At 40.2% G+C, this 27,177-nt stretch overlaps 1 protein-coding gene across 1 annotated transcript in view; it reads right to left on the bottom strand.

The window, feature by feature from the left end:
* The window catches only part of LOC117530229 (zinc finger protein 174-like), a gene marked incomplete at its 3' end in the record, with an annotated part of 87,477 nt that overhangs the window by 57,557 nt on the left and 2,743 nt on the right, over positions 1 to 27,177 (bottom strand). The window contains exon 2 of the mRNA XM_034193157.1: positions 26,954 to 27,156. Within this exon, the coding sequence (XP_034049048.1) occupies positions 26,954 to 27,156 (203 nt within the window). The remainder of the gene's footprint in view (positions 1 to 26,953; positions 27,157 to 27,177) is intronic.

Below are 27,177 nucleotides of genomic sequence, written 5' to 3'. Positions count from 1 at the left end.
TGCAGCGGTTAAAGTGAAGCGTGATCAGAGCGTCTCAGTGCAGTTCTCAATGTTACTGAGATCTCGCAGCGCGGTGACCTCTCTGAGGTTTTGCGGGATTTGAAATGTCAATAGGGCAATTAGCCAACATTTATGTGTCAAGACAATATTGAGTGCATGTTTTACAATATAATAAAACATGCGCACAACATCATAAAACATGCGCACAACATCATAAAACATCTTCAAATTCATGAGAGCACATGACAATATTGTGTGAGAAATAGGTCATAAAAATGATATGATAAAACAACTAAAATTCTCTCCACATGCAAAACATTTTGCGATGACACTTCCAGGGCTCCATAAAAATGCCTGTTTTTACAAATAAAAAATGGAATATTTTACAAAAGCACATTTATCTGTAAACACCAACACACGACACACGTCACATTAAAGTGTTGGTTTACATAATGAATGTCTGAATCAATCAGTGTTTATCAGAGGCACATTTTACCCAGAATCCTTCGCGATCTGTCTGTATTTGTTACAAAACCTCAGAATTAGTGCATTAATCAACAATAAAAGATATGTGTTATATTTTAACTTTGTACCAATGACAGAATTGACATTAATGGAGTTATTCTATCAGTATTAATGTTATTTATAAATCAAAACCATAAGTCAGCATGGCTCTGCATGACCGGAGCATTGTGATTGGGTAGAGAGCTTGCATCTGTGCTGGAAGCCATGTAGTAAACAAGAGCTTCCAGCAGGGGGCAAGATATTCAAAGACAGAAGTGTGATCTCATTGTTTGGGTCTGTTGTAGCTTTTGATGCTACCAGAAGCGATCGTGGTGTTAAAACTCCATCCATCCGTCCATCCATTTTCTTCCGGTTTATCCGGAGTTGGGTCGCGGGGGCAGCAGCTCAAGCAAAGCCACCCCGACCTCCCAATCCAAGCTTGGACCACTCCTTCCACAAGGCGTGCTCACAGGCGAATGACGTCACCGACAGGCCTGGAAAAACTCATGCATGCGCACGAGGGTTCAAGCATGTCTGACGTAAAAACATATGAATGAAATCCATATAGTTTAAAAAAAAAATAAAAAGGACCGTTAATTTATGGACAGATCACGTAGATGGTAAATAATGTTGAGATTATTAATTTCACTTTTGCACAAAAAATAAATAGTAATTTTGGTATTTTGGTAATGACTTTATGTTATAATGTTATAATAATAATAATGGTATGTTGCAAATTTGCGACAACAGGCATACTGGTCAATTTGGTATGTTGCATATTTGAGTCAAATATTGTAGCATATATGCGACGATAGGCGTTAAGGGGTTAAGATGCGTGGAATTTAACAAACACAAATATAATAACATGTATAAACCCAGAGAATATATTCACGAGAGTTTTAGGCACTAGAGTTTAATGCTGTTATCCGTGGAGCCTGAACAGTGTCTGAAATGCATTTGTCCTGTCGTGAACATCTGAGATTACCCTATGCTACCCATAATGCATTGCTGCTTGGCACAGCGTGTGCTCACAAAACCTTAGAAATTAGCACATTACTTTAAAACAAAAACATATATGTGATATTTTCACTTTATAAACTTCAGACATGACAGTAATTTTAAATAACTTGTCCAAAATGAGTAGGTTAAAATTTGAACCATAAGTTAAAATGTATGCCTCTGGATGACTTGGTGATATTGGGACTATATCAGTTTTTTTGGTCAGTTCTCCTTTGTTTACAAAGGTTAGAGTGGCTTATTCTGAAAACAGCTCTCTTCTCTTTGCAAAGGGGAGAACAATATACCTATTTAGGAAACTTTTACAGGTAGGTCTCAAAATGTTTTTCACTGTTCAGCTTGGTTAGTCCGTTGATGGTTTCTAAATTTATCTAAAAAGATAATCCCATAATGAAAACATTATCTTTGATAATTATCTGTTATCGTATTATCGGAAGTGTGCCCACCACTGGTTATCTGGATCAGAGGACAGAAAGTTGAGGTCCTTCTCCAAAACTTTAATGACAATGTAGAAATTTTCTTACATTTTTTTACTTTTTTTTTCTCCTTTGCAATTTCGTAATATGCCCAACTTTGGGTGAATTTCATGGTTTTCCTGACCTAAAGTTGGTATTTTGTTAAAATTTTCTTGAATACCATCTTGTTATTTCAAATCAGAAAACATGAAATTCTGGAATATGCTCAATTTTGGGTGAATTTCATAGTTTTCCTGACCTAAAGTTGATATTTTTCCCCAAATTCAAATGTCAAAATTCTGCATAAAGAACAGAGCTTTGATGAATCAAAAACCCAGCAGAATTAAAATTCATCAAAAACTAGAAGAAAGAAGCATTTTGGGTGAATTGTATTTTTTTCAAACTCGTCTCTTTACAACATTTTGTTATGTGAGGACAAATTTCAAACAATCTGCTAACTGCTAATTATCAGAATGTTTTTATTATCGGATTTCAGATAACTTTGAAAACCATCATTGGACCAATTATCTTCTGATAAGTTTTGGTCCGATAATTTTTAGACCGCTAACATATTTTTGCAGACGTGGTAAACAAAGCTTAACAGTTGCAAACATTTATTAAATCTAAAATCAGTTGAGTACTTACCTGGTAAATGTTTTGTTGTAGATGCACACTTCTATTCTCTGCAAACAGAAGAAAGCTGGTTCCAGAAGAAACCGCTCTGTCCTCTGCAGGCAAAGGAGAACTGGTCACATAAAAGTAAAAAAAGAAAAAAAACCTCATTTCTTTTGATTCCATACTGATACACTGGTAATATCACCCAAGTCATCCAGAGGCATACAGTTTTAACTTATGGTTCAAATGGTTTAACCAAACTAATTTCTGACAAATTATTTAAATTAACGTTACGTCTGAAGTTTTATGAAGTGAAAATATCAGATATGTTTTAGTTTTAAAGTAATGCACTAATTTTAAAGGTTTTAGTGTGGACATGCTGTGTCGAGAGGTGCATTATGGGTACCCTCAGTACATTCACGACAGAAGAAATGCATTTGAGATGCTCTGATCAGGCTCCACACGGACAACAGCATTAAACTCTTTGTATATTGTGCCTAAAACTCATGAAAATATTCTCTGGGTTTATAAACGTTATTGTGTTTGTACATCACAGACACGGATTATCTGGAATTTTGTTTTGGCAAGTTTTCACGGTCTCTACTGGCCAGCGTCTGGACGCCAGGAGATGGAAGTGTTCTATTTATTTTAACACCGGTTATATCAGACGGTTATTTAATTACAACTTGAATTTTTTGTTTGGAAATGTACGGAGCCCGCCTGGGGACATGGTGGTTAAATTTTTTTTGGCCCAGATTATTGCGTTCCTTTACATTATTATTGCGTCCCTCGCAATATTTTTGCATTCCCTCGCAATAACCTAATATCATATTAAAGCTCATGCATATCAGAGCTCACAGTGAGTGGAATCAGGTGCGGGGGGAGACTGAACGCATATGTTCGCGCGCAAACACACAGCAGACAGCAACAGGATTCATGAGAGGATGGTAAACAAAAAGAAAACAAACGTTCATAAGGCACATTAACAGGTGTTGCTACTTATCGTAATACCACTATACGGAGACTTAAAGCTGTGCAAGGTGGAGCAACTTACTCCCTCATCTGTTGTGAATCCTGTTGCTGTCTGCTGTGTGCATATGCGTTCAGTCTCCCCCCACCTGATTCCACTCACTGTGTGCTCTGACAGGCATGGGCAAGGAAACGCAATAATATTGCGAGGGAACACAATAATGTGGGCCAAAAAAAAAAAAAATAACCACCTTGTTCCCAGGTGGGCTCCGTACAAATGCCATTTTTTTTTAAAAAATGGCATATTTTGCAAAATCACATTTATCTGCAAACACCATCACACAACACACCTCACATTAACGTGTTGGTTACATAACCAATCAGTGTTAGCGGAGGCACATTTTACCCAGAATGCCATCTGTCTGTGTTTGTTACAAAACTTCAGAATTAGTGCATTATTCAACATTAAAAGATATATATCTTAACTTTGCACAAATGACAGAAATGACATTAATGGAGTTATTCTATCAGTATTCATTTTATTTATACACCAAACCATAACTCAGCATTGCTTTATTTTCCAAGACCTCTGCCTGACGGTAGTGTTGTGATTGAGTAGAGTTGAGCTTTGTGGCTTCTCTCAGCTGTTTGTGCTTGAAACTATGTAGTAAACTGGAGCTTCCAGCAGGGGGCAGGACACTCTAAGATAGAAGTGCTGACTCATTGTTTGGGTCTGTGGTCACCTTTGATGCTTTCAGAAGCGATCGTGGTGTTAAACTTAAAATCAGCTTGTTAGTAGTTGCAAGTGTACCGGAGACAATACTGGAATTTATCAGTCATCTGTTCTCTGTAACTTCCGATGCCCACCACTGCTTTTCAGTTAGCTGATTATCTGTTATCGAAGCTAACTTTTTGGTTAGCTGTGCCCACCACTGAATGAGCCCCAGACTCGGGGTCTATGGTTACCCTAAACATTGCTGCCATTGTTTCTGAGGGCTCTCTTCAAGAAGGTGACCGTTCACCTCATGGGCACTTTGGTGACCAGGGTTTACTGTGAGGTACTTCTTCAGGTTCTTCTTCATAAGCCCTGTTGCCCCACCACAACTGGTATTATATCTTTCAATGACCATATTATTTGTAGGTCATATTTAAGGTCATGTAATTTCATGATCTTTCCCCTTTCAGCTCGATTCAGCTGTCACCACTGATGGTTTGACCTCTGACCTTACAGGTATAGCAGTGGAAATCATGAACCGGTTCTAGTTAATAACCAGAGCTCATCCAGGTTTATTCTCCCAACTATTTCCCCGCACTATGCAGGCGAGGAAAATTATGAGATACCCCAAATAAAATTCTTCACCAATGGCTGAAACAATTCTTAAATACTGCAGGGCTGTGAAAGGATTGTGAAATCCAAGGAAAATTTGCAGAGGGTCTGGGGGGCGAGGTACTGCTCCCCAGGAGCCAGGGTCTAGGGCCCTGTGGGGACCCAGAATTAATTTTTTATCTAATGACACTTTTTCAGCATCTCCTGGAAGAATAAATCTCAAAATTAGTGGATATTTAAATGATCCTCATTCAACCTTTTATTTGACCTGTCAATGAATATGTTGAAAAAACAGACTATGACATGGAAGTCGGACCTGGAATGATTTTCCTTTTAATTGTAAACCAAATTATACATTAACTCAGTTAAACTACATGAAATTCATGAAGACAAAGTATTTCAAAAACCACAACTAAAGCTTGTAGAATATTTGGAAAATCATGGTAAAATATCAATAACATACCTATAGTAAAAAGTCACTTATATTCTTGTGTAAATTCCTGTAAATTCATTTAAAGCCACAGCCTTTTTTCCAATGAAAGAAAGCCAACATTAATAATAAAAAAGTCACATAATCTTTCTAAAATCCTGTTTGAACAGCACAATATTTATTTTCCAGGGAGAGAAAAATTCTTACCATGTTTTCCTGAGAGGGCACAGTTCACTTTCCCATTTCTTTTATCTTTCAGGTGTGTTGATGAAGCCAGGGACAATTCCACAGATTCTTGTCCTTATACAGTTGTGTTCAGAATAATAGTAGTGCTATGTGACTAAAAAGATTAATCCAGGTTTTGAGTATATTTCTTATTGTTACATGGAAACAAGGTACCAGTAGATTCAGTAGATTCTCACAAATCCAACAAGACCAAGCATTCATGATATACACACTCTTAAGGCTATGAAATTGGGCTATTAGTAAAAAGAAAAAAAAAAAAAAGTAGAAAAGGGGGTGTTCACAATAATACAACCCCTGGCAAAAATTATGGAATCACCGGCCTCGGAGGATGTTCATTCAGTTGTTTAATTTTGTAGAAAAAAAGCAGATCACAGACATGACACAAAACTAAAGTCATTTCAAATGGCAACTTTCTGGCTTTAAGAAACACTAAGAAATCAGGGGAAAAAAAAAAATTGTGGCAGTCAGTAGCGGTTACTTTTTTAGACCAAGCAGAGGGGGGGGGGGGGGGGGGGGGGGAAAAAAAAAATGGAATCACTCAATTCTGAGGAAAAAAAATATGGAATCATGAAAAACAAAAGAACGCTCCAACACATCACTAGTATTTTGTTGCACCACCTCTGGCTTGAAGTCTCTGAGGCATGGACTTAATGAGTGACAAACAGTACTCTTCATCAATCTGGCTCCAACTTTCTCTGATTGCTGTTGCCAGATCAGCTTTGCAGGTTGGAGCCTTGTCATGGACCATTTTCTTCAACTTCCACCAAAGATTTTCAATTGGATTAAGATACGGACTATTTGCAGGCCATGACATTGACCCTATGTGTCTTTTTGCAAGGAATGTTTTCACAGTTTTTGCTCTATGGCAAGATGCATTATCATCTTGAAAAATGATTTCATCATCCCCAAACATCCTTTCAATTGATGGGATAAGAAAAGTGTCCAAAATATGTAATGACAGCCATCTCCCCAGTGCCTTTACCTGACATGCAGCCCCATATCATCAATGACTGTGGAAATTTACATGTTCTCTTCAGGCAGTCATCTTAATAAATCTCATTGGAACGGCACCAAACAAAAGTTCCAGCATCATCACCTTGCCTAATGCAGATTCAAGATTCATCACTGAATATGACTTTCATCCAGTCATCCACAGTCCACGATTGCTTTTCCTTAGCCCATTGTAACCTTGTTTTTTTCTGTTTAGGTGTTAATGATGGCTTTCGTTTAGCTTTTCTGTATGTAAATCCCATTTCCTTTAGGCAGTTTCTTACAGTTTGGTCACAGACGTGACTCCAGTTTCCTCCCATTCGTTCCTCAATTGTTTTGCTGTGCATTTTCGATTTTTGAGACATATTGCTTTAAGTTTTCTGTCTTGACGCTTTGATGTCTTCCCTGGTCTACCAGTATGTTTGCCTTTAACAACCTTCCCATGTTGTTTGTATTTGGTCCAGAGTTTAGACACAGCTGACTGTGAACAACCAACATCTTTTGCAACATTGCGTGATGATTTACCCTTTTAAGAGTTTGATAATCCTCTCCTTTGTTTCAATTGACGTCTCTCGTGTTGGAGCCATGATTCATGTCAGTCCACTTGGTGCAACAGCTCTCCAAGGTGTGATCACTCCTTTTTAGATGCAGACTAACGAGCAGATCTGATTTGATGCAGGTGTCAGTTTTGGGGAAGAAAATTTACAGGGTGATTCCATAATTTATTCCTCAGAACTGAGTGAGTCCATATTTTTTTTCCCCTCTGCTTGGTCTAAAAAAGTAACTGTTACTGACTGCCACAATTTTTTTTCCCCTGATTTCTTATAGTTTCTTAAAGCCAGAAAGTTGCCATTTGAAATGACTTTAGTTTTGTGTCATGTCTGTGATCTGCTTTTTTTTTCTACAAAATTAAACAACTTAATGAACATCCTCCGAGGCCGGTGATTCCATAATTATTGCCAGGGGTTGTAGTAGTGTGGCATTCAGTCAGTGAGTTTGTCCATTTTGTGGAACAAACAGGTGTGAATCAGGTGTCCCCTATTTAAGGATGAAGTCAGCACCTGTTGAACATGCTTTTCTCTTTGAAAGCCTGAGGAAAATGGGACATTCAAGACATTCTTCAGAAGAACAGCGTAGTTTTAAAAGTATGAATCAACTTGAAAAAGTTGATTGGAGAGGGGAAAACATACGCAGGTGCAAAAAATTATAGGCTGTTCATCTACAATGATCTCCAATCCTTTAAAATAGCCAAAAAGCCAGACATGTGGAAAAAATGGAAAACAACCATCAAAATGGATAGAAGAATAACCAGAATGGCAAAGGCTCACCCACTGATCAGGTCCAGGATGATCATAGACTGTCTGGAGTTACCTGTAAGTGCTGTGACAGTTAGAAGACGCCTGTGTGAAGCTAATTTATTTGCAAGAATCCCCCGCAAAGTCCCTCTGTTAAATAAAAGACGTGCAGAAGAGGTTACAATTTGCCAAAGAACACATCAACTGGCCTAAAGAGAAATGGAGGAATATTTTGTGGACTGATGAGAGTAAAATTGTTCTTTTTGGGTCCAAGGGCCGCAGACAGTTTGTGAGACGACCCCCAAACTCTGAATTCAAGCCACAGTTCACAGTGAAGACAGTGAAGCATGGTGGTGCAAGCATCATGATATGGGCATGTTTCTTCTACTATGGTGTTGGGCCTATATATCACATACCAGGTATCATGGATCAGTCTGGGTACGTCAAAATACTTGAAGAGGTCATGTTGCCTTATGATGAAGAGGACATGCCCTTGAAATGGGTTTTTCAACAAGACAATGACCCCAAGCACACTAGTAAAACGAGCAAAATTTTGGTTCCAAACGAACAAAATTAATGCCTCGCAGATGTGAAGAAATCATGAAACACTGTGGTTATACAACTAAATACTAGTTTAGTGATTTCACAGGATTGCTAAAAAAGCAGTTTGAACATAATAGTTTTGAGTTTGTAGCGTCACCAGCAGATGCTACTATTATTGTGAACACCCCCTTTTCTACTTTTTTTTTACTAATAGCCCAATTTCATAGCCTTAAGAGTGTGCATATCATGAATGCTTGGTCTTGTTGGATTTGTGAGAATCTACTGGTACCTTGTTTCCCATGTAACAATAAGAAATAGACTCAAAACCTGGATTAATCTTTTTAGTCACATAGCACTATTATTCTGAACACTACTGTTAAACGTTTTCAAACCGTTTTTCTCGCGATCTTTCTGTGCGACGTCGCTCCGTGACACAGACATGCTGCACAAATCTTTTAAAAACTTGAAAGCTCTAAAAGTTTGGGATGTCCACATGCTAAGTTTAGCTTAAGCGTCGTACAGGAGCCACACAGCAACCAACCAGTCCCGCTTTACGACAACTGTCGTAACAGCTACGCTTTGAGTGGCATTTTTCCTCCGTGAAACTCCGAAGAAACTGATTTGCATCTGTAACACACAGATCAGTGTTCGCAGGCTTATAAAACTCACACGATGTCATAAAAAAGAGAACGCTTTCCGATAAGCATTTTAAAAACTCAGTGATGTTCACGATTAGAGTACATCACTAACACCCCACCCCTCCTCCCCATGATGAAATCCATGGAATCCCGCGGATCCGCAGTTTTCACAGCCCTGATACTGTCGTTTTGGTAACATTTTTTCTTGCATGTGACTTGGAAAACTGCCGAATTCTGGGCGTATTTCATGGTTTTCATGACCAAAATTTGGTATTTTGCCCAAATTCAAATTTCTGCAGTGAAGAGCAGAACTGTAATGAAACAAAATCATCAGAATTAAAATTGATCAAAAAGCATTTAGGTGAATTTTATTGTTTTCCCAAACAGAATTTAATGACAACAAAAATTCTAAATTTTGCGAGGAAGAATTGTTTACATTGTTTAGAACAGTGGTGTCCAAACTATTCCAGAAAGGACCGAGAGGGTTCAGGTTTTCTTTGTAGCCACTGACTTCAGCAGGTGATTTCACTGATGAACTCATCCCACCTGTTCAAAAGGATGTTAATCAGTGAAATCACCTGCTGAAGTCAGTGGCTACAAAGAAAACCTGCACCCTCTCTGCCCTTTCTGGAATAGTTTGGACACCACTGGTTTAGAAGAATCAAACTAAATAATCTGAATCAAAATAAAAATCAAAGAGAAGAAACTTTTTGCATTAATTTCTCCCCCCAAAATTTAGAATTTCATATTTCCACAAGGAAGAATTATGAACAGTGTTTTGATCAATCTAACAAAATCAACAGAATTAAAATCAGAACTGAAAGAGAAAAATTGTTTGTGATTTTCGCTGTTTTCATGATGGAAAAAAAAATTATCTACATTTTCAAAAACAATTCAAAATTTTAATATTTTGAGGAAGAACAACGAAGAACCATTTCCTTTGATGAAGGAAACAAAAACATGATAATCAAAATCCATCAAGAACTGAAGTTTTTAACAAACAAAAAAAATATCCATATTTTGCCCAAAACTTAAAAATTTCATCACACAGAATCAAAGTATCCCAGCATGCAGCAGGACTCCTGACACAGACGCCATTTCACACCTCGAAGACAGCAACACCTTGCTGACAGGTTAAACACCATGAACATCCAAACACAGGAGGTGATGATCTAGTGGTGAAGCGTTGGGCTTGAGACCAGAGGATCCTTGGCTCAAATCCCAGTCTGACCGGAAAATCATAAAGGGCCCTTGGGCAAGGTCCTTAATCCCTAGTTGCTCCTGGTGTGTAGTGAGCACCTTGCATTGCAACACCCTGACATCAGTGTTTGTGTGAATGTGAGGCACATCCAGTCCAAATTCCATACCAGTGTCTTTTGAGAACTTATGGACAGTTTCCACGAGCTGACTGAGTCCTCCTTTTGTGTGGCTTAGATTTTCAAATCGTCCATGAACAGCAGATGGTTCACAAGTTTTTGGTTTTTCATTCCTCTGTCTTTACTTAAGTCATATCCAATGTCATGCTCCTTCAGGGTTTTGCTGAGCGGGTCCATGATTAAGCAGAATAAAAGTGGTGAGAGTCTGTCTCCCTGAAATATCCCTCTCTGAACTCGTACGTCTGGGATTATTATTTGTCCCTCTGTGTGGTTCAGGGTGATGGTGGTGTTCCACTTGTTCATTTATGCTCTTAGGAAAGATCTTATTTCCTCATTGATGTTGTAGAGTTCTAAGCACCTCATGATCCAGGAGTGTGGTACACTGTCAAATGCCATTTTGTAGTCAATCCAAGCCATGTTGAGGTTTCTCCTTTTTTTGCAGTCCTCCAGGATAGTTTGTCTATCAATGACTGGTCTTGAGTAGGGATGGGTATTGATGAGATTTTATCGATCCGATTCCTTATCGATTCCCTTATCGATACCTCTTGTGAATTTTTTGTCAACTAAAAGTAGGCTTTACAGGTTTTCTATGTCAACAAAATTTTAAATTTGTCACTGGATTCTTGAGCTCTAGACATAAATAAAAATCAACAAAATCTGTAGATTTGTTAAAAGCATTTCCTTTCAGACATTTTGGCATGAATATCTCTCCGTACCTCTGAGCTGAACTCAGCTGGCTGCTGCACGTCAGCGCAGGACATCTCATTTTGGGAGGAAAAAACGTTTTGATCGATTGTAGTTCGTTTGTATTACAACATTTGGAAAGAGGTGTCATTTGATTTAAACTGCGTTTTGATTTGAAGTTATTAATTCCGACTGGACTCTATCGTTCTAACTTGACTCGGCAGAGAGCCGCGCAGAGTTTGGAGCTGTGTGAACAGAACGGAGGACAATTCTCGTTTGTTTCTCACAACAAGACAGGAGTCCCAGTTAGTGACACTAATCTGCACAAAAGTGACTCACAATTGACATATTCAGGGATGAAAGTGGCGAAGAAAAAAAAAAAAGCTGAAACCTAAAATTACCCCCCCAACATCACCCGCACAAAAATGTTTGAATTCTAGAAGTTCTGAAATGCAATCTGGGACTATTCCAGAAAATAAACTGCAGTGAGTGCAGCATCCATTCAGTGAGAAAAAAAAAAAAACTTTCCTTATTCAAATTCATTCCAGTAGTATTCTGCTCTTACTAGAATGCAGCAGTTTTCCAGCTTGGCAGATAGTTCTGGAGGAAATCACTGAAGAAATTAACAAACTGAAAATATGGTTTGACCGAAACAAATTGTCATTAAACTTAAATAAAACAGGGATGAAGTGAAGCTGTAAGAGTCACTGGGTGTTCACAGGAAACACTTATTTATTTCTATATTTATTTATTTATTTTCATTGTTAGGTGGTTTTATCTTTTCTGTTGTGTTTTGTTTCATCAAGTTTTTTCTCTTTCTCTAAAATTGTATTGTAGCATTATTAGTTATTGTTGCTTTTTATTAATATATGAAAAAAAATTGACTTTTACAACAACGAACGCTGAGCCATTAATTATACAGAAAACATGCACACAAGCATGCTGAGATGCGAACAGCTTAATGCTAACTTTAACATTGAAAAAGCCATAGACATGCTAGCACGTTAGCATTGGTCCCCTTTTTAAATTATAAAATACATCCATCAACTGTTTCGGAAGACCGTAACAGGTCAGTTTAACATAAAAAAGGAAAATATTACTCACAGTCATATGGTCTTTAGGATTTTAGCAGGGAAAAATTAAGATAAAGCAAAATAAAACAATGAATCAATGAAGCAGTAATCGAAACACTGCTTCGATCTGCAAATTACTGCTTTGATTGGTTCAAGGTTCAAAGCAAAGCCGCGCTGCAGAAAAGTTGTTTACAGACCCGCTGCAGGGTTTGTAATCAATGTAGAGAAATTATCATTTTCCTGACAAATGTCCCCAAAAACAACGGCCACTCTGAAGGACCGATAAGGGAATCGTTAAGTTATTGATGTTGGTGGATCGAATAATTTCGTTACGATACCCATCCCTCATCTTCAGTTACTTATCTTTTTCTGAAGCGACCTTTCTGTTCATCTTCCAGGTAGCCATCAGTGTCCAGATGTTCATAAATGGCATCAGCTATGAGCTATGATTCCTGTCAGCCAAATATTTGTATGTTGTTGTTCGGCAGCGGATGGGTCTGGTTAGCTGTGTTTCCTTGGTCTTTTGGACCTGTATGAATTATCATGTGTCTGTTCAGGCGGCACTTATGTCCAAATCTTTGGCCACATTCAGAACAGCCAAATTGTTTTTGTCCTGAGTGAATTATCATGTGTTTTTTCAGGTTGCCCTTTTCACTAAATCTGCGACCACATTCAGAACAGACAAAATGTTTGTGTCCTGTGTGAATTATCATGTGTCTTTTCAGGTTGCTCTTAGCTCCAAATCTATGACCACATTCAGAACAGTCAAATTGTTTTTGTCCTGTGTGAATTATCATGTGTCTTTTCAGGGTGCACTTATCTCCAAATCTGCGATCACATTCAGAACAACCAAATTGTTTGTGTCCTGTGTGAATTGTGTGTTTTTTCAGGTCGCCCTTTTGTCCAAATCTTTGACCACATTCAGAACACACATATTGTTTTTGTGTTGTATGAATTATCATGTGCCTTTTCAGGTTGCTCTCATCTCCAAATTTGCGACCACATTCAGAACAGCCAAATTGTTTTTGTCCTGTGTGAATTATCATGTGTCTTTTCAGGGGGCCCCTTTCTCTAAATTTGTAACCACATTCAGAACAGACAAAGTGTTTGTGTCCTGTGTGAATTATGTGTTTTTGCAGGTCGCCCTTTTGTCCAAATCTTTGACCACATTCAGAACACGCAAATTGTTTGTGTCCTGTGTGAATTATGTGTTTTTGCAGGTCGCCCTTTTGTCCAAATCTTTGACCACATTCAGAACACACAAATTGTTTGTGTCCTGTGTGAATTATCATGTGTCTTTTCAGGTTGCTCTTTCGTACAAATCTGCGACCACATTTAGAACAGTCAAGTGGTTTCTTTCCTGTCTGAATTCTCTTCTGTTTCTGTGTTTTACTCCCATCACAACAGCTCAATGGTTTCACGCTTGCTTGCCTCCTCTTGTATTGCTCTGAACTATTCATGGGTCCAGATGCTTGAGAATATCCATTAGCTTCTGCCTTCAGTGTTCTGTGTACAGATGAGCTGCTGGCTACAGGCTCAGTCTCTGTGCTCTCATCACTTGGGCTTTGATGAAGCTGTGATGACTCTGGTTTTTCATCATCATTTTCACTCTTCACAGGGACAGTGAAACCAAACTTGGTGAGATCTGCCTCCTCCAGCTGCTGAAGCTGCTCTCCCTGCTGACTTATCCACAGCTTCTCTTCTTCTTTAATGTCCTCCTGGTCAACACTCAGATTCCATTCCTGGTGTTCAGGGAGAGTTTCTTCTTTAATCACCAACAACGGCTGCATGTCTGTAAAGAAACAAATTAAGAATAAATGTTAGAACAACACATTAAAATAAAGTATCAGAGTGGTGAGTTTGACCTGATGACAGTAAGTTTTTGCACTGACAGAACTGATTAAGTGGAAATGTATAGCAGGACCCGGTTTCATTAAACAGTCTCATCTTTAAGTCTCCTAAACTTACTTAATCGACTAAAGCCTCGGTCACACGGCACTAATGAAGGACACTGAAGTCCAAACAAAACAAGAAATCTGGACTGACCTTAACTTTCGGGGACATCGTTTAACCGTCGTCCAGCATAAACAATAGCGGTAAGATCATTTTATTAACTACAACCCCTGGCAAAAATTATGGAATTACCAGCCTTGGAGGATGTTCATTCAGTTGTTTAATTTTTCTCATACAAAATGGGAGCAAAACCAAAAAGTGTTGCGTTTATATTTTTGTTGAGTGTATATATACATCCATACACCTACATACCCACAAATATGTACACATACACACATACAACCCGTGGCAAAAATTATGGAATCACCGGCCTCAGAGGATGTTCATTCAGTTGTTTAATTTTGTAGAAAAAAAGCAGATCACAGACATGACACAAAACTAAAGTCATTTCAAATGGCAACTTTCTGGCTTTAAGAAACACTATAAGAAATCAAGAAAAAAAGATTGTGGCAGTCAGTAACGGTTACCTTTTTAGACCAAGCAGAGGAAAAAAATATGGAATCACTCAATTCTGAGGAAAAAATTATGGAATCACCCTGTAAATTTTCATCCCCAAAACTAACACCTGTATCATATCAGATCTGCTCGTTAGTCTGCATCTAAAAAGGAGTGAACACACCTTGGAGAGCTGTTGCACCAAGTGGACTGACATGAATCATGGCTCCAACACGAGAGATGTCAATTGAAACAAAGGAGAGGATTATCAAACTCTTAAAAGAGGGTAAATCATCATGCAATGTTGCAAAAGGTGTTGGTTGTTCACAGTCAGCTGTGTCTAAACTCTGGAACAAATACAAACAACATGGGAAGGTTGTTAAAGGCAAACATAACGGTAGACCAAGGAAGACATCAAAGCGTCAAGACAGAAAACTTAAAGCAATATGTCTCAAAATCGAAAATGCACAACAAAACAAATGAGGGACGAATGGGAGGAAACTGGAGTCAACATCTGTGACCAAACTGTAAGAAACCGGCCTCAAGAAGCGGCCTCACGACTGTTGCTGGCACAAAACGCCTCCAATGAATGAGTTATGTTTACTTCTGGGCTGGTCGTCCGCTACAACCATAGCTGAGTTTACCACATCAGAGGAGAAGCACTCCTGGAAAAAGGAACCTGGAGAGAAAGCTCTCCTTTTGGAGGCATATGAGCAACACAGGGGTGCTCTTGAGTGTTTCAAAGGAACATCGGCCCTAGCTGCCAACAGATAGGGCTGTCACAATTATTACAATATTCGCCAATCGCGATTATTTTTCATATTCGCGATTACCACAAATTATTTATTTTATTCACAAAGCTAAAACGACTCAGAATCTGATGTCATTGTGCTGCAGCCTCGCTCACTCTGTTTCGCTCTCGTCTTAAGGCAGGACAATAACATGGAGGCTGAGGAGTGATCCGTCCTGCCGTTTGGATAAGACGGCCAATTAAAACAGTGACCGTCTTCTTCAAAGCTGTTTAAAATGTGGAGTTTACAGAAGGAGCTGGGAGGAGCTGTTGGTGTGTGTCTCTGTGTGTGTGTGTGCATGTGGAGTCAGGCTGCAGACTGCGAGGGAGTGGGTGGGTGAGGGAGATTCCTGAATGGAGGCACGACATGCTGCTGAACTATCAGTGCACAGCGAGCGCGGAGCAGACAGAGGATTTTAACCCAAGCGAACATGTTAAAAAAACAAAACCAAACTGTGGAGCTGCTTGTACTTCTCTCTGAACTTTCTCTCCCTGTGTGATTCTGGCCGTTACAGCCTGTTCACACCATGTGCGCGTCGTACACTGAATTTATGAGATCATGAGATGAAATTTGATGCAGCAAAGCTCCAAATTATTCAGACATTTCCCTGAGGGGGGTGGACCACTGCTCACTCAAAGCCTGCTCACAAGCCAATGACGCAACCGAGAGGCATGAAAAAACTCACGCATGCGCACGAAGGTTCAAGCTTGGCTGATGCAATCACACGTGATTCAAATCCATATAGTTTTTGAAAAAAATAAAAAGGTCCATTACTTTTTGGACAGACCTCGTATTTGTTCAATCTAGAGCTTAATGTAGTGTTTAAGCACAAAACGTGACTGATGAGAAACAATTTCAGATTTGTGGTGGAATTTCAATTTCACCACAAATCAGAAGATAAAAATAAAAATGTTGTACTATTCAGTTTCTCCACTCACAGAAGCCAAACTTTTCAGCCAAAATTATTACACAGTTGTGTTGCCTTGTACGATACTAGAATATAAGAGGGGGGGGGGGGGGGGGGGGAGAGAGACTATATTCATCAATCGCAATTATTTGTCTGACAGTTTTGTTGACTAAAATAAGATTAGCCTCCTCTGTAGCAGGCTCAAGTCTAATGCTGCGTTTACACATAACGACAAGTCACGAATGCCACGAAGTACACATTCTTGGCCGTTGATCACCAATGTGATGATTCGGGGCAGAGGTGTCAGGCGTCCTCAGGAACTGCTGCAACCTGTTACCACACGTTACAATTAATGGCACATGTTGCTGGAGAATAATCAGGAACCATTACACACAGTCAAGAATAATGTTCCGCGTTATTGCGCGTAACAGCGCATCGTTAACTTCTGTCACGTTGTGAAAGAGGTGAATTGTCTCCACACACACACACCCATATTCATCCAACCGAATTCAGATTGCTCCAGTTTTTCAGAAGAACTTTGTGACTGCATGCGTAGTTGGGCTCTGTGCCATGGAGTGGTGGAGAGAGGAGGACACGGACAGAGTCAGATGTGTGGCTTCATGCGGCTCTGGTCTCACGCGTTTTCCCAAACATCAGGCACATGGAGCAGGTGAACACCTGCAGGAGCGCTGAAGAGCACTGAAATGAGACTTTTAGGCGACTTGGTGTCAGCAATCAAACTGAATGCGGTGCAGCAGAGTTTAATTGTGCACGCGCTTCTTCCTCTGCCGGACTGGAGGAGGTGCAGAGATGTCTGGCTGCACGTGAGTCTCCTCTCGCTCCTCCGGTTCCTCTGGTTGCTCAGACTCCTTCTCCCGCTCATCGGTTACAACAGCAGGTGAAACACCTGCAGGAGCGTCCTGAGGAGCTTCAGCAGGAACTGTGGAACGACACTTGGCTGACTCCGCGTCACTGTTCCTCTTCTACATACTGCATCAAACTGAACGCCGTGGAGCCAAGTTTAATTATGCGCACGTGTCAGAAAACTGATTCGTCATGGCGTGCAGTGAAATGTAACGCCGCATTACAAGTCGTGTCAAAACTTGACAGTTTCCGTGTCACTTCGTAATAACGAGTGACAGTTTGGACTCCAAGAACCATCACAGGAACCACTACGAACGTTGTCACGTTCTGTTAAGGATCACTACTCATCAAGATGGATCAATACGCTCAGTTGTGACCTCCACGGTTTGAGACAAAATGAGGGTGGTGTGTGACATTCGTGGAATATTTTTTGACAGGCAAAAACATGCTCCACGAATATCAAGAATATCACGCAACAACACACACTATTAAAAACCTATTCAGATGCGTTAAGTCACGTTAAGAATATCAGGAATGTGTCACGAATGACAGAAAAATGACATTGGTAACGCGTCTTGCTTATGTGTAAACGCACCTTAAGCACTTTGTGCAATGACTAACGTTAAATGAATAGCTGACTGAGTTTAGTCAACAAAACAAAATTACGCTCCTTCATGAAACTGGGCCAAGGAGGATTTATTTTACATTTCACACATACTTTAGCTGGACTCTAACGTAATGTCAAAACTCAACTATGACATGAACACATCAACAGTGACATTACAACTCAGTGAAAAATATGCCTGAGTGTTGCTGACCTCAAACACAATGCGAATGGAACTTCATTTCCACAGCACATTTTGCCATCTGATAAACGTGTTCAAAGAGCTTTACAGTGATGTCTCACATGCACCGCTTCACACTCATGAAGTCGGAGCAATTTGGTGTTTAACAGCCTTTGTACTTTTCAGATCTTACAGGGAAACAAGGATCCTCTGCTGTCAAACCCGTGGCTTTAAACTCTTGACCTTGGTTTTCAAAAATTATGTAGATTGTGGGGGGCGGGGGTGCTACAGAAAAGCTTTGATGGTGTGCATAAAAATATTGGAAACAAACAAAGGTTTAAGGATGATTTATTTCACACATGGAAGTTGCAATCAGAAATATTGGTCCACTGTGGGCTCACCACCCACCGGGGGAGCCACTGGTGTTGGGTACGCTACCCATTGGTTGCAGTGAAAGTAGAGGACCTCGGTGGACCAGACCTAGGTGGCAAGGGCTCACTCTGGAGGAACGTCACCTCCCTGTGGAGGAAGGAGCTGGAGATTGGATGGGAGGTGGAGCGAAACGAGTTACATCTGGTGGGCCTCTCCTCCATGCACAGCCTCAGCTCCTGAACCACTCTCCTTGATAGGGGTTGGGCCTTATTCTTCTCTGGAGTTGCCCAGGGTGTGAGGTGCTGGGCAGGTGTGGGGATACTCACGAGTCCTTTGATGAGCACAGCTACGTTGGAGTTTACCACAGTACATGAAAAGGTTGCCTCTCTGCTCCTTTGGGTGGCCAGGGGGAAACTCTGAATGTTGTTTGTGCGTATGCACCCAACAGCAGTTTGGAGTACTCGGCCTTCTTGAAGTCCCTGAATGGAGTCCTGTATGGGGCTCCCGTGGGGTACTACATTGTTTTGCTGGGGGACTTCAACACACATGTGGGCAATGACAGAGAGCTGTGACCTGGGAGGAACGGCCTCCCCAATCTAAACCCAAACGGTCGTTTGTGAATTGACATCTGTGCTCGTCATGGACTTTCCATAACATACACAATGTTTGAACATAAAGATGCTCCTGAGTGTACATGGTACCAGAGCACTCTAGGCCGAAGATTAATGATCAATTTTGTGATCGTCTCATCTGTTCTGAGGCTGCATGTTCTGGACATTCAGGTGAAGAGAGGGGCAGAGGTGTCAACTGTTCACCATCTGGTGGTGAGTTGGAGGACTTTGGACAGACTTTTCTAGCATCCCTGTGGAGGTTGGGGGCATTGAACCAGAATGGGCAATGTTCAAACCTTCCACTGCTGAAGCTGCAGCAGGGAGCTGTGGCCTGAAGGTCTTAGGTGCCTCAGGGGGTGGCAACCCTCGAACACCATGGTGAACACCTGTGATCAGGGAAGCCGTCCAAGTGAAGGAGGAGTCCTTCCGGGATATGTTATCTCTGAGGGCTCTGAAGGCAGTTGCAAGGTACCAACAGGCCCAAAGGCTGACAGCCTCTGCTGTGGAAGGACTTCAGAGCAACCATGGAAGACTTTCAGTTGGCACCAAGGTGCTTCTGTCGGAATGTGAGGCACCTCAGGAGGGGAAAACAGGGAACCATCCAAGCTGTCCACAGTAAGGATGGGACTCTGTTGACCTCAACTGAGGATGTAATCTGCCGCTGGAAGGAACAATGAGGAACTCTTGCATCAGAGCACCCTCTATAGTCGGGGCAGAGCTGGAATTTCCCTGGTGAAGACAATGAGGTACTCAAACAACTCTGCAGTGGCAATGCCCTGGGGGTTGATAAGATCTGTCCAGAAATGCTGACGGCCTTGGGTATGGAGGAACTATCTATGGATGAGATGTCTCTTCAACATTGTGTTGAGGTCTGAGACAGTGCCTAAGGAGTGGCAAATTGGGGTGGTGGTCCCCATATTTAATAAAGGGGACCAGAGAGGGTGCACCAATTCCAGGGGCATCACACTACTCAGCCTTCCTGGTAAAGTCTCCTCCAGGATGCTGGAAAGGAGGGTTCAGCTGGTAGTGGAACCTCTGATTGAAGAGGAACAATGCGGGTTTGGGATCCAGGCATACTCCAGGATCCTGGAGGGTGCCTGGGAGTATGCCCATCCAGTCTATATGTGTTTTGTCAGCATAGCATTCACTGCTATGCTGACGACACACAACTTTACCTCACCATTTCTCCTTGTCCCCCCTCGGTCACAGTCTCCCGCCTCAGCTCCTGCCTGGAGGAGATAGAGGCGTGGATGAGTCAAAACGTCCTGCAGCTAAATGGCTCCAAAACAGAAGCCATCCAAACTGGTACCCCCCATCAACTCAGCTCTTCCCCAATTACCTCTTTCATTTTTTGGACACAACATTCCCCTCTCCCCTGACAAATCTGGGGGTCAAATTTGACCAGCACTGTCTAGCCATGCCCAGGACACGGCTCAAGACCATGGGTGATTGGGCCTTCTCAGTGGCTGCTCCCCGTCTATGGAACGCCCTCCCAGACCATCTCAGGGCTCCACAGACGGTGGATGCTTTAAAAAAGAACTCAAAACCTGCCTTTTTACTCTGGCTTTTAGCTAAATAATTGCTACTGTTTTATCTCTCTTATTTTAATTTATTGCTACTGTTTTATTGTTTTTACATTGATTTATAGTCTTTTGTGTTCTTGTTTTATACTGTAGCACTTTGGGATTTGGTGTCAAATGTAAAGTGCATTATAAATAAAATTTATTATTATTATTAGCCCTGCCTCTTGAAGCTCAGCTGCTCATAATTAATGACGTGTAGTTGTTAACAGGGTCATTTAATATACTTTTTTGTTCTTGCTGAATCATTAATGGTATTTATTTTCATTGCTAGCAGAATGCTGAAGAGATGAAAGATGGCTGTGGTGAACGCATGAAAAGACATGCAGAGGACTTCGCCGAAAAAGTGCTGATGTTAAACTCTTCTGCCATTTCTGTGGTAGTTAGACGACGTCCCGGATCAACAAAGCATTTACTTTGGAAATGAACGGCACATTCCACTGTTACAGGAGTTTTTGTCATGAAAAGACGTGCGGAGGACTTCGCGCATCGGGACGGAGGGGCAGGGCACAGAACAAAAAGCAACGCCGTGATGAAGCCTCACAGGACATGTTGTGGCATGTCCAGCTCATCCACAATTTCTTGGATAGTCACACGACTGAAAAGCCACCGAAAGCCGTCTGAATTTTCCTAATGGTGCAAGAGCTGGGCATGTTAGGGCATGTCCTGTGAGACCAACACGGAGGTGCTTTCGTCCCGCGCCATGAGCGGCTCCGTGGTGAATTTTTCTGCTCCTCTTTCCATGACGTCCCGAATCAACAAAGCGTTCACTTTAGAAATGATCTGGTCGTTTGAGCCTGTCGATCGCCGCTCGGTGCGCGGCGCATCATCCGCCGCTGTGGGCTGTCTTTAATCCAGTTGTAATTGTCCTTAATCTGTGTGATCCCATAAGATCTTCACCGAAAGCCATCTGAATTTTCCAAATGGTTTCCACCTGGCTGTCTCTCACACTTTCTGAAAAAATTTTGATGAAGCAAAGCGGCAGTCGATCAGCCAATTTCCTGACAATGAAAATCCAACGAGGGGGCTGGACCACTCCTCCCATAAAGCCTGCTCACAGGCGAATGACGCAACCGACAGGCGTGAAAAAACTCACGCATGCGCACGAAGGTTCAAGCTTGGCTGATGCAATCACACATGATTCAAATCCATATAGTTTTTGCAAAAAATGAAAAGGTCGGATAGTTTTCTAACAGACCTCGTATTATTTTTTCAACAGTTAAAACTTGACTGAAGTCCTCTGCTCTGTTTCCAGTCATCACTGTCATCAGTCTCAGTTCCAGAACTGTCTGAACTCCTGCCACTGGTATCTGGTTGTAAAAGACTGTTTGAACCAGAGTTGCTGGCTGGTTGTGGTCCTCCATCGTCCTCTCCATCAGCTTCTGCTGTCAGTGTTCAATTAAGTTTTATGTGGTCAGAGGGACAATGTACATTAATGAAGGTTTTGTTTTAAAAAGAAATAAAAATAAGAATGTAAATGTACACAATTGCAGCCATAGGCTGATTTCCATTGTCACCGCCCCTGCCAGATGGTACAGGCAAATTCCTAAAATAATAAAACAAAAAACATAAAATCATTAAAAAAAAAAACACACAAAATTATATTAAACAGCAGTACACTCAACAACGCTGCTATAACCCCTGGCAAAAATTATGGAATCACCGGCATCGGAGGATGTTCATTCAGTTGTTTAATTTTGTAGAAAAAAGCAGATCACAGACATGACACAAAACTAAAGTCATTTCAAATGGCGACTTTCTGGCTTTAAGAAACACTATAAGAAATCAGGGAAAAAATTGTGGCAGTCAGTAACGGTTACTTTTTTAGACCAAGCAGAGGGAAAAAAATATGGAATCACTCAATTCTGAGTAAAAAATTATGTAATCACCCTGTAAATTTTCTTCCCCAAAACTAACACCTGCATCAAATCAGATCTGCTCGTTAGTCTGCATCTAAAAAGGAGTGAACACACCTTGGACAGCTGTTGCACCAAGTGGACTGACATGAATCAGTCAACTGAAACAAAGGAGAGGATTATCAAAACTCTTAAAAGACGGTAAATCTTCACGCAGTTTTGCAAAAGGTGTTGGTTGTTCACAGTCAGCTGTGTCTAAACTCTGGAACAAATACAAACAACATGGGAAGGTTGTTAAAGGCAAACATACTGGTAGACCAAGGAAGACATCAAAGCATCAAGACAGAAAACTTAAAGCAATACGTCTCAAAAATCGAAAATGCACAACAAAACAAATGAGGAATGAATGGGAGGAAACTGGATTCAACATCTGTGACCGAACTGTAAGAAACCGCCTAAAGGAAATGGGATTTACATACAGAAAAGCTGAACGAAAGCCATCATTAACACCTAAACAGAAAAAAACAAGGTTACAATGGGCTAAGGAAAAGCAATCGTGGACTGTGGATGACTGGATGAAAGTCATATTCAGTGATGAATCTCGAATCTGCATTGGGCAAAGTGATGATGCTGGAACTTTTGTTTGGTGCTGTTCCAATGAGATTTATAAAGATGACTGCCTGAAGAGAACATGTAAATTTCCACAGTCATTGATGATATGGGGCTGCATGTCAGGTAAAGGCACTGGGGAGATGGCTGTCATTACATCATCAATAAATGCACAAGTTTACGTTGCTATTTTGGACACTTTTCTTATCCCATCAATTGAAAGGATGTTTGGGGATGATGAAATCATTTTTCAAGATGATAATGCATCTTGCCATAGAACAAAAACTGCGAAAACATTCCTTGCAAAAAGACACATAGGGTCAATGTCATGGCCTGCAAATAGTCCGGATCTTAATCCAATTGAAAATCTTTGGTGGAAGTTGAAGAAAAGGGTCCATGACAAGGCTCCAACCTGCAAAGCTGATCTGGCAACAGCAATCAGAGAAAGGTGGAGCCAGATTGATGAAGAGTACTGTTCAAAAAAGACCTAGAATTCACAGAAAACTTTAAGCAAGATGAAAATTACTGTGGAGCCAAATAATTTATTCCCCCCAGAGCTGAGAGAAAAAAACAAAAAAACAAAAAACTACAACCAAAGAGGTTATTATTATATAAGTATTAGAGTCCGCACTCCCAATGCTGCCTACTAAATGTGAACGTCCCTTCATGGACAGCAACATGACGCCTCCTCACCGGGCAAAATACTGACGAAGTTCTCGGCTGTTAATGCATTTTCAATTGGGATTCACAACTGAACAAACTCAGAAAGACGTTCACAAAATATGTGTTAAAAATGTCATTCTGACCTGGATATCATGCCAGTAAAATTAATTAAAATTAAACCATGTCAAAAGTATTAAACTTACTCTGACACCTATACATTCCCAAATATTAGTGTTCGGGAAAGTGACACGGATCTGCGCTGTTAAGCTGCTGAGCTGCTGCTGCTATGTTCAGCGCGGCTCCTAAAACCATTAAAATACACATATTTTTACACAATTATCCTTTATTGACAGAGTTTCATTCATGAAGTCAGTGGCATGTGTGTGTGTGTGCGTGCGCGCGCGCACATCTCTGAAAATATCAACTAGACATAAGTGAAGATTTAATGTTCCGTGTCCTCAGACGACACAGGAACGGGCAGGAAACATACACCTGTTTATCAACCAAATGTCACGGACAAAGTGACAACAACAACATAACCACTTATGGAAGGAAATGTTGCCTCAATTCTTCCTCGGTTTGTGGCTTTGCCAGCATGAGCAGCTTTCCAGCATATTCCACCTGTTTCTTGACAAGACAAATTGCCTCCTGACTTGCCCAGAATTAAAATGGTGACCACGCTTCCTTGCCAGGACACGGCTCAGTGTGAACTCTAGTTCTCATATACAACATCTTTGCCTACAACACACCAGCTGGTAATTTATTGTCTTTTTAAGGAATGACAGTCTGTTTGTCCACTCAGCCATTTCTGTCAAAGGTAGAAGTTTTGGTTGAGAATCCTCATCGTTTAACTACAACACTGAACAGACTGGGACAGAGTTTCTCTCAAGCCAAATTCAAACCATTTTATTTCAGTCCCAGATCATTTTATTATACAGATATACTTTATATTTTTATAGTGCTGAATGCTGCCACTTTTGTCCTCATTGAATAGAGGCTGACCAAGTTACATCTGCTGCTGTCTAGTGGTCAAAGCATTCTGGGGAAAAAGGTTGCCATACCCCGCTATACGCAATCACGCACCTACAACACACAAGCTGGCAATTTATTGTCGTTTTAAGGAATGGGGTCATTCTGTGTGAAATCATCAGATTTTCCAAAATCTTCCCAGGTCACCAGCTCAGATTCAAGATTTTTTTTTTTTTTTTTTTTTCTTTCTTACAAGTACCTACATATGTCTGATAAACATGCAAAATATTTCTGCTTAATTCCAAGTAGTTTTTTTTTTTTTTTTTTTAAATCAGGGTACCCACAATCCTATTTTATACCCGCAAACGCATTTTAAGCTTTTTTAATTTTTAAAAGTTATTGTCACAGCTAAAAATGCAGATACAACTCTCAAATTTGGAATACACCCTATTTGGGCACCTCAGATACAGTAGAGAATCTCAAAAATGGGATACAGAGCTACCTTTTCCATTCTGTAGCATCAAATTTTGACATAAAGTTTGTATATCAATATGCTCTCCAAAAAAAAATTTATGAAGTGGCTGAGCACTTGCCCATATGGTCAAATTATAAAGAGACTGGGGGCCTATTTTTGACATTCTACAATCATATTCAATTTTCAAGTCAACACTTCAAAAACCCTTCAAGTTATGACCACAATGTTTTACACAGATATAACTAGTACCCCAGATATGTGTGTTCCACAAAGTGAACATTATCCATTGAATCCCTTCTTTATTACAGCTCTTTTAATTTTTGTATTTTTTGCGATAATGGACAAACTGCCATTTTTGTGATGCTACAGAATGAAAAATTAGCTCTGTATCCCATTTTTGAAATTTACTACTGTATCTGGTGCCCAAATAGGATGTATTATAATAAATTATGAGAATGCATGAAATTCAAGGAAAGACTGCAAAGAAAGTGTAATAAAAACATGCTGACATTTGTTTGCTATAATTAAGAATGCTTTCACAAAAAATATACTTTTTTATGCTTTTTTGGGGGGGGGGGGCCTGCCCTAGCACCATTTTCAGCATCAAAACGGGGCCTGTAGCACCTGAAGCATAATAGCTGGTACAAATGTGATGGCAGATCTGGAATCTGTGGATGTTTTTGCCCTAGAAAACATCTTCAGAAAATTTTCAATGACCTACCTTGATAAAATACGGACGAATAAAAAAGCAGTGTTCAGTGACACTGATTGTCATACATGGAAGTAGGGATGCAACGATCAAAAAATTTTCACTTCTGCTCCCGATACCTGAATTTGGATATCTACCAATACCGACACTTTTCTGATCCAGTACCAGAGATCTGTTTGCTTTAATATTATTATGATTATTGTTGATTTTGTGGTTCATGTTAGCTTAACAGTGTTGTTAGTGTTACTGATTTACTGTGATTTTGTAGTTCAATTGGTTTCATCACTTAAGTTATGTTGCCGTGACCATGAGTGAGTTCAGTCTCATATTTCTGACACAAGTGAAATGTGTATCGTTTTTTATCTCCACCCTGTTTGTGCATAAAATTAGAAGCACCTGCATGAAATATAAACAAACAGCTGTGTGTACTTGCAACTTCGATCAGGGACAAACTGAGCACAGCTGAGATCTGCCATTTGACATACTAATGTATTGTGGGTCAAGGATGAACATCCCCAAAACAGAAACATGACAGGACAAATAGTTTTGGAGAAGCTATAAATATTAGCTAACATTGCTAATTACATTTTGAACTCACACGCCTTTCCAGCAGGGGGCAGTAAATCATCTTTATATTAAAAGTCAGAGTGTGTGACTTTATTTAGTAAATTCAACATAAGTGTGTATAATTGTAAACATGTTAAAAATACATGGATGACACAAGAAAGTGAAAAGACTTATTTCCATTGTGGTCCAATGCAGTGACCATTTATGGCTGAATGTGGTCATTTAGAGGGTGGAATATGTGGCTGATCCAGGTGTGCACAATTCTGGAGTGTGATTTATAAAGAACATTGTTTACAGGTGTGTATATTCATGGTTTTTAAGCAATCTGTTTTTTGTTTTTTTTTGCATACACCACATTCAGCTTTTATGAGCATAAGTACTAGGCTCTGTTTTATAAAGGAGACTCTTGACCTTCAGTGTGTTACAAGGTCAAATCAGAGCTTTTACATTATACATTTTTTACATTTTTTTAAATAAAATCTCATCCTACTGCACAAGTATTTAGAAATACCTGATTAGGAAAATATTTGACAGTCACAACAGCCTGTGATGGGGTAAAAGTAATACAATGTTTAGTGAACAAACCTGCTTTGTACAAGCAAACTGGAGGATTAAAAACACCTCCCAGAACTTTCCATCCTTTGTTCTCTTCTTTTAAACGATGAATTTCTTCTTCATAGTCTGCAATCAATCCTTCAAACAACTCAAATATTTCTTCATCAGCAGCTGTCAGCCGTTGTTTCAGCCTGTCCCTCAGCTGTTGGGCTTTAGACATGTTTGCAGAAAGCCTTGAAAAAGACACAAAAAGA

Source organism: Thalassophryne amazonica, chromosome 18 (genome assembly GCF_902500255.1).
Source record: "Thalassophryne amazonica chromosome 18, fThaAma1.1, whole genome shotgun sequence".
Taxonomy (NCBI): Eukaryota; Metazoa; Chordata; class Actinopteri; order Batrachoidiformes; family Batrachoididae; genus Thalassophryne; species Thalassophryne amazonica.
Note: the sequence above shows the minus strand (reverse complement) of the source record. Positions and strands in the feature narration are given on the sequence as shown.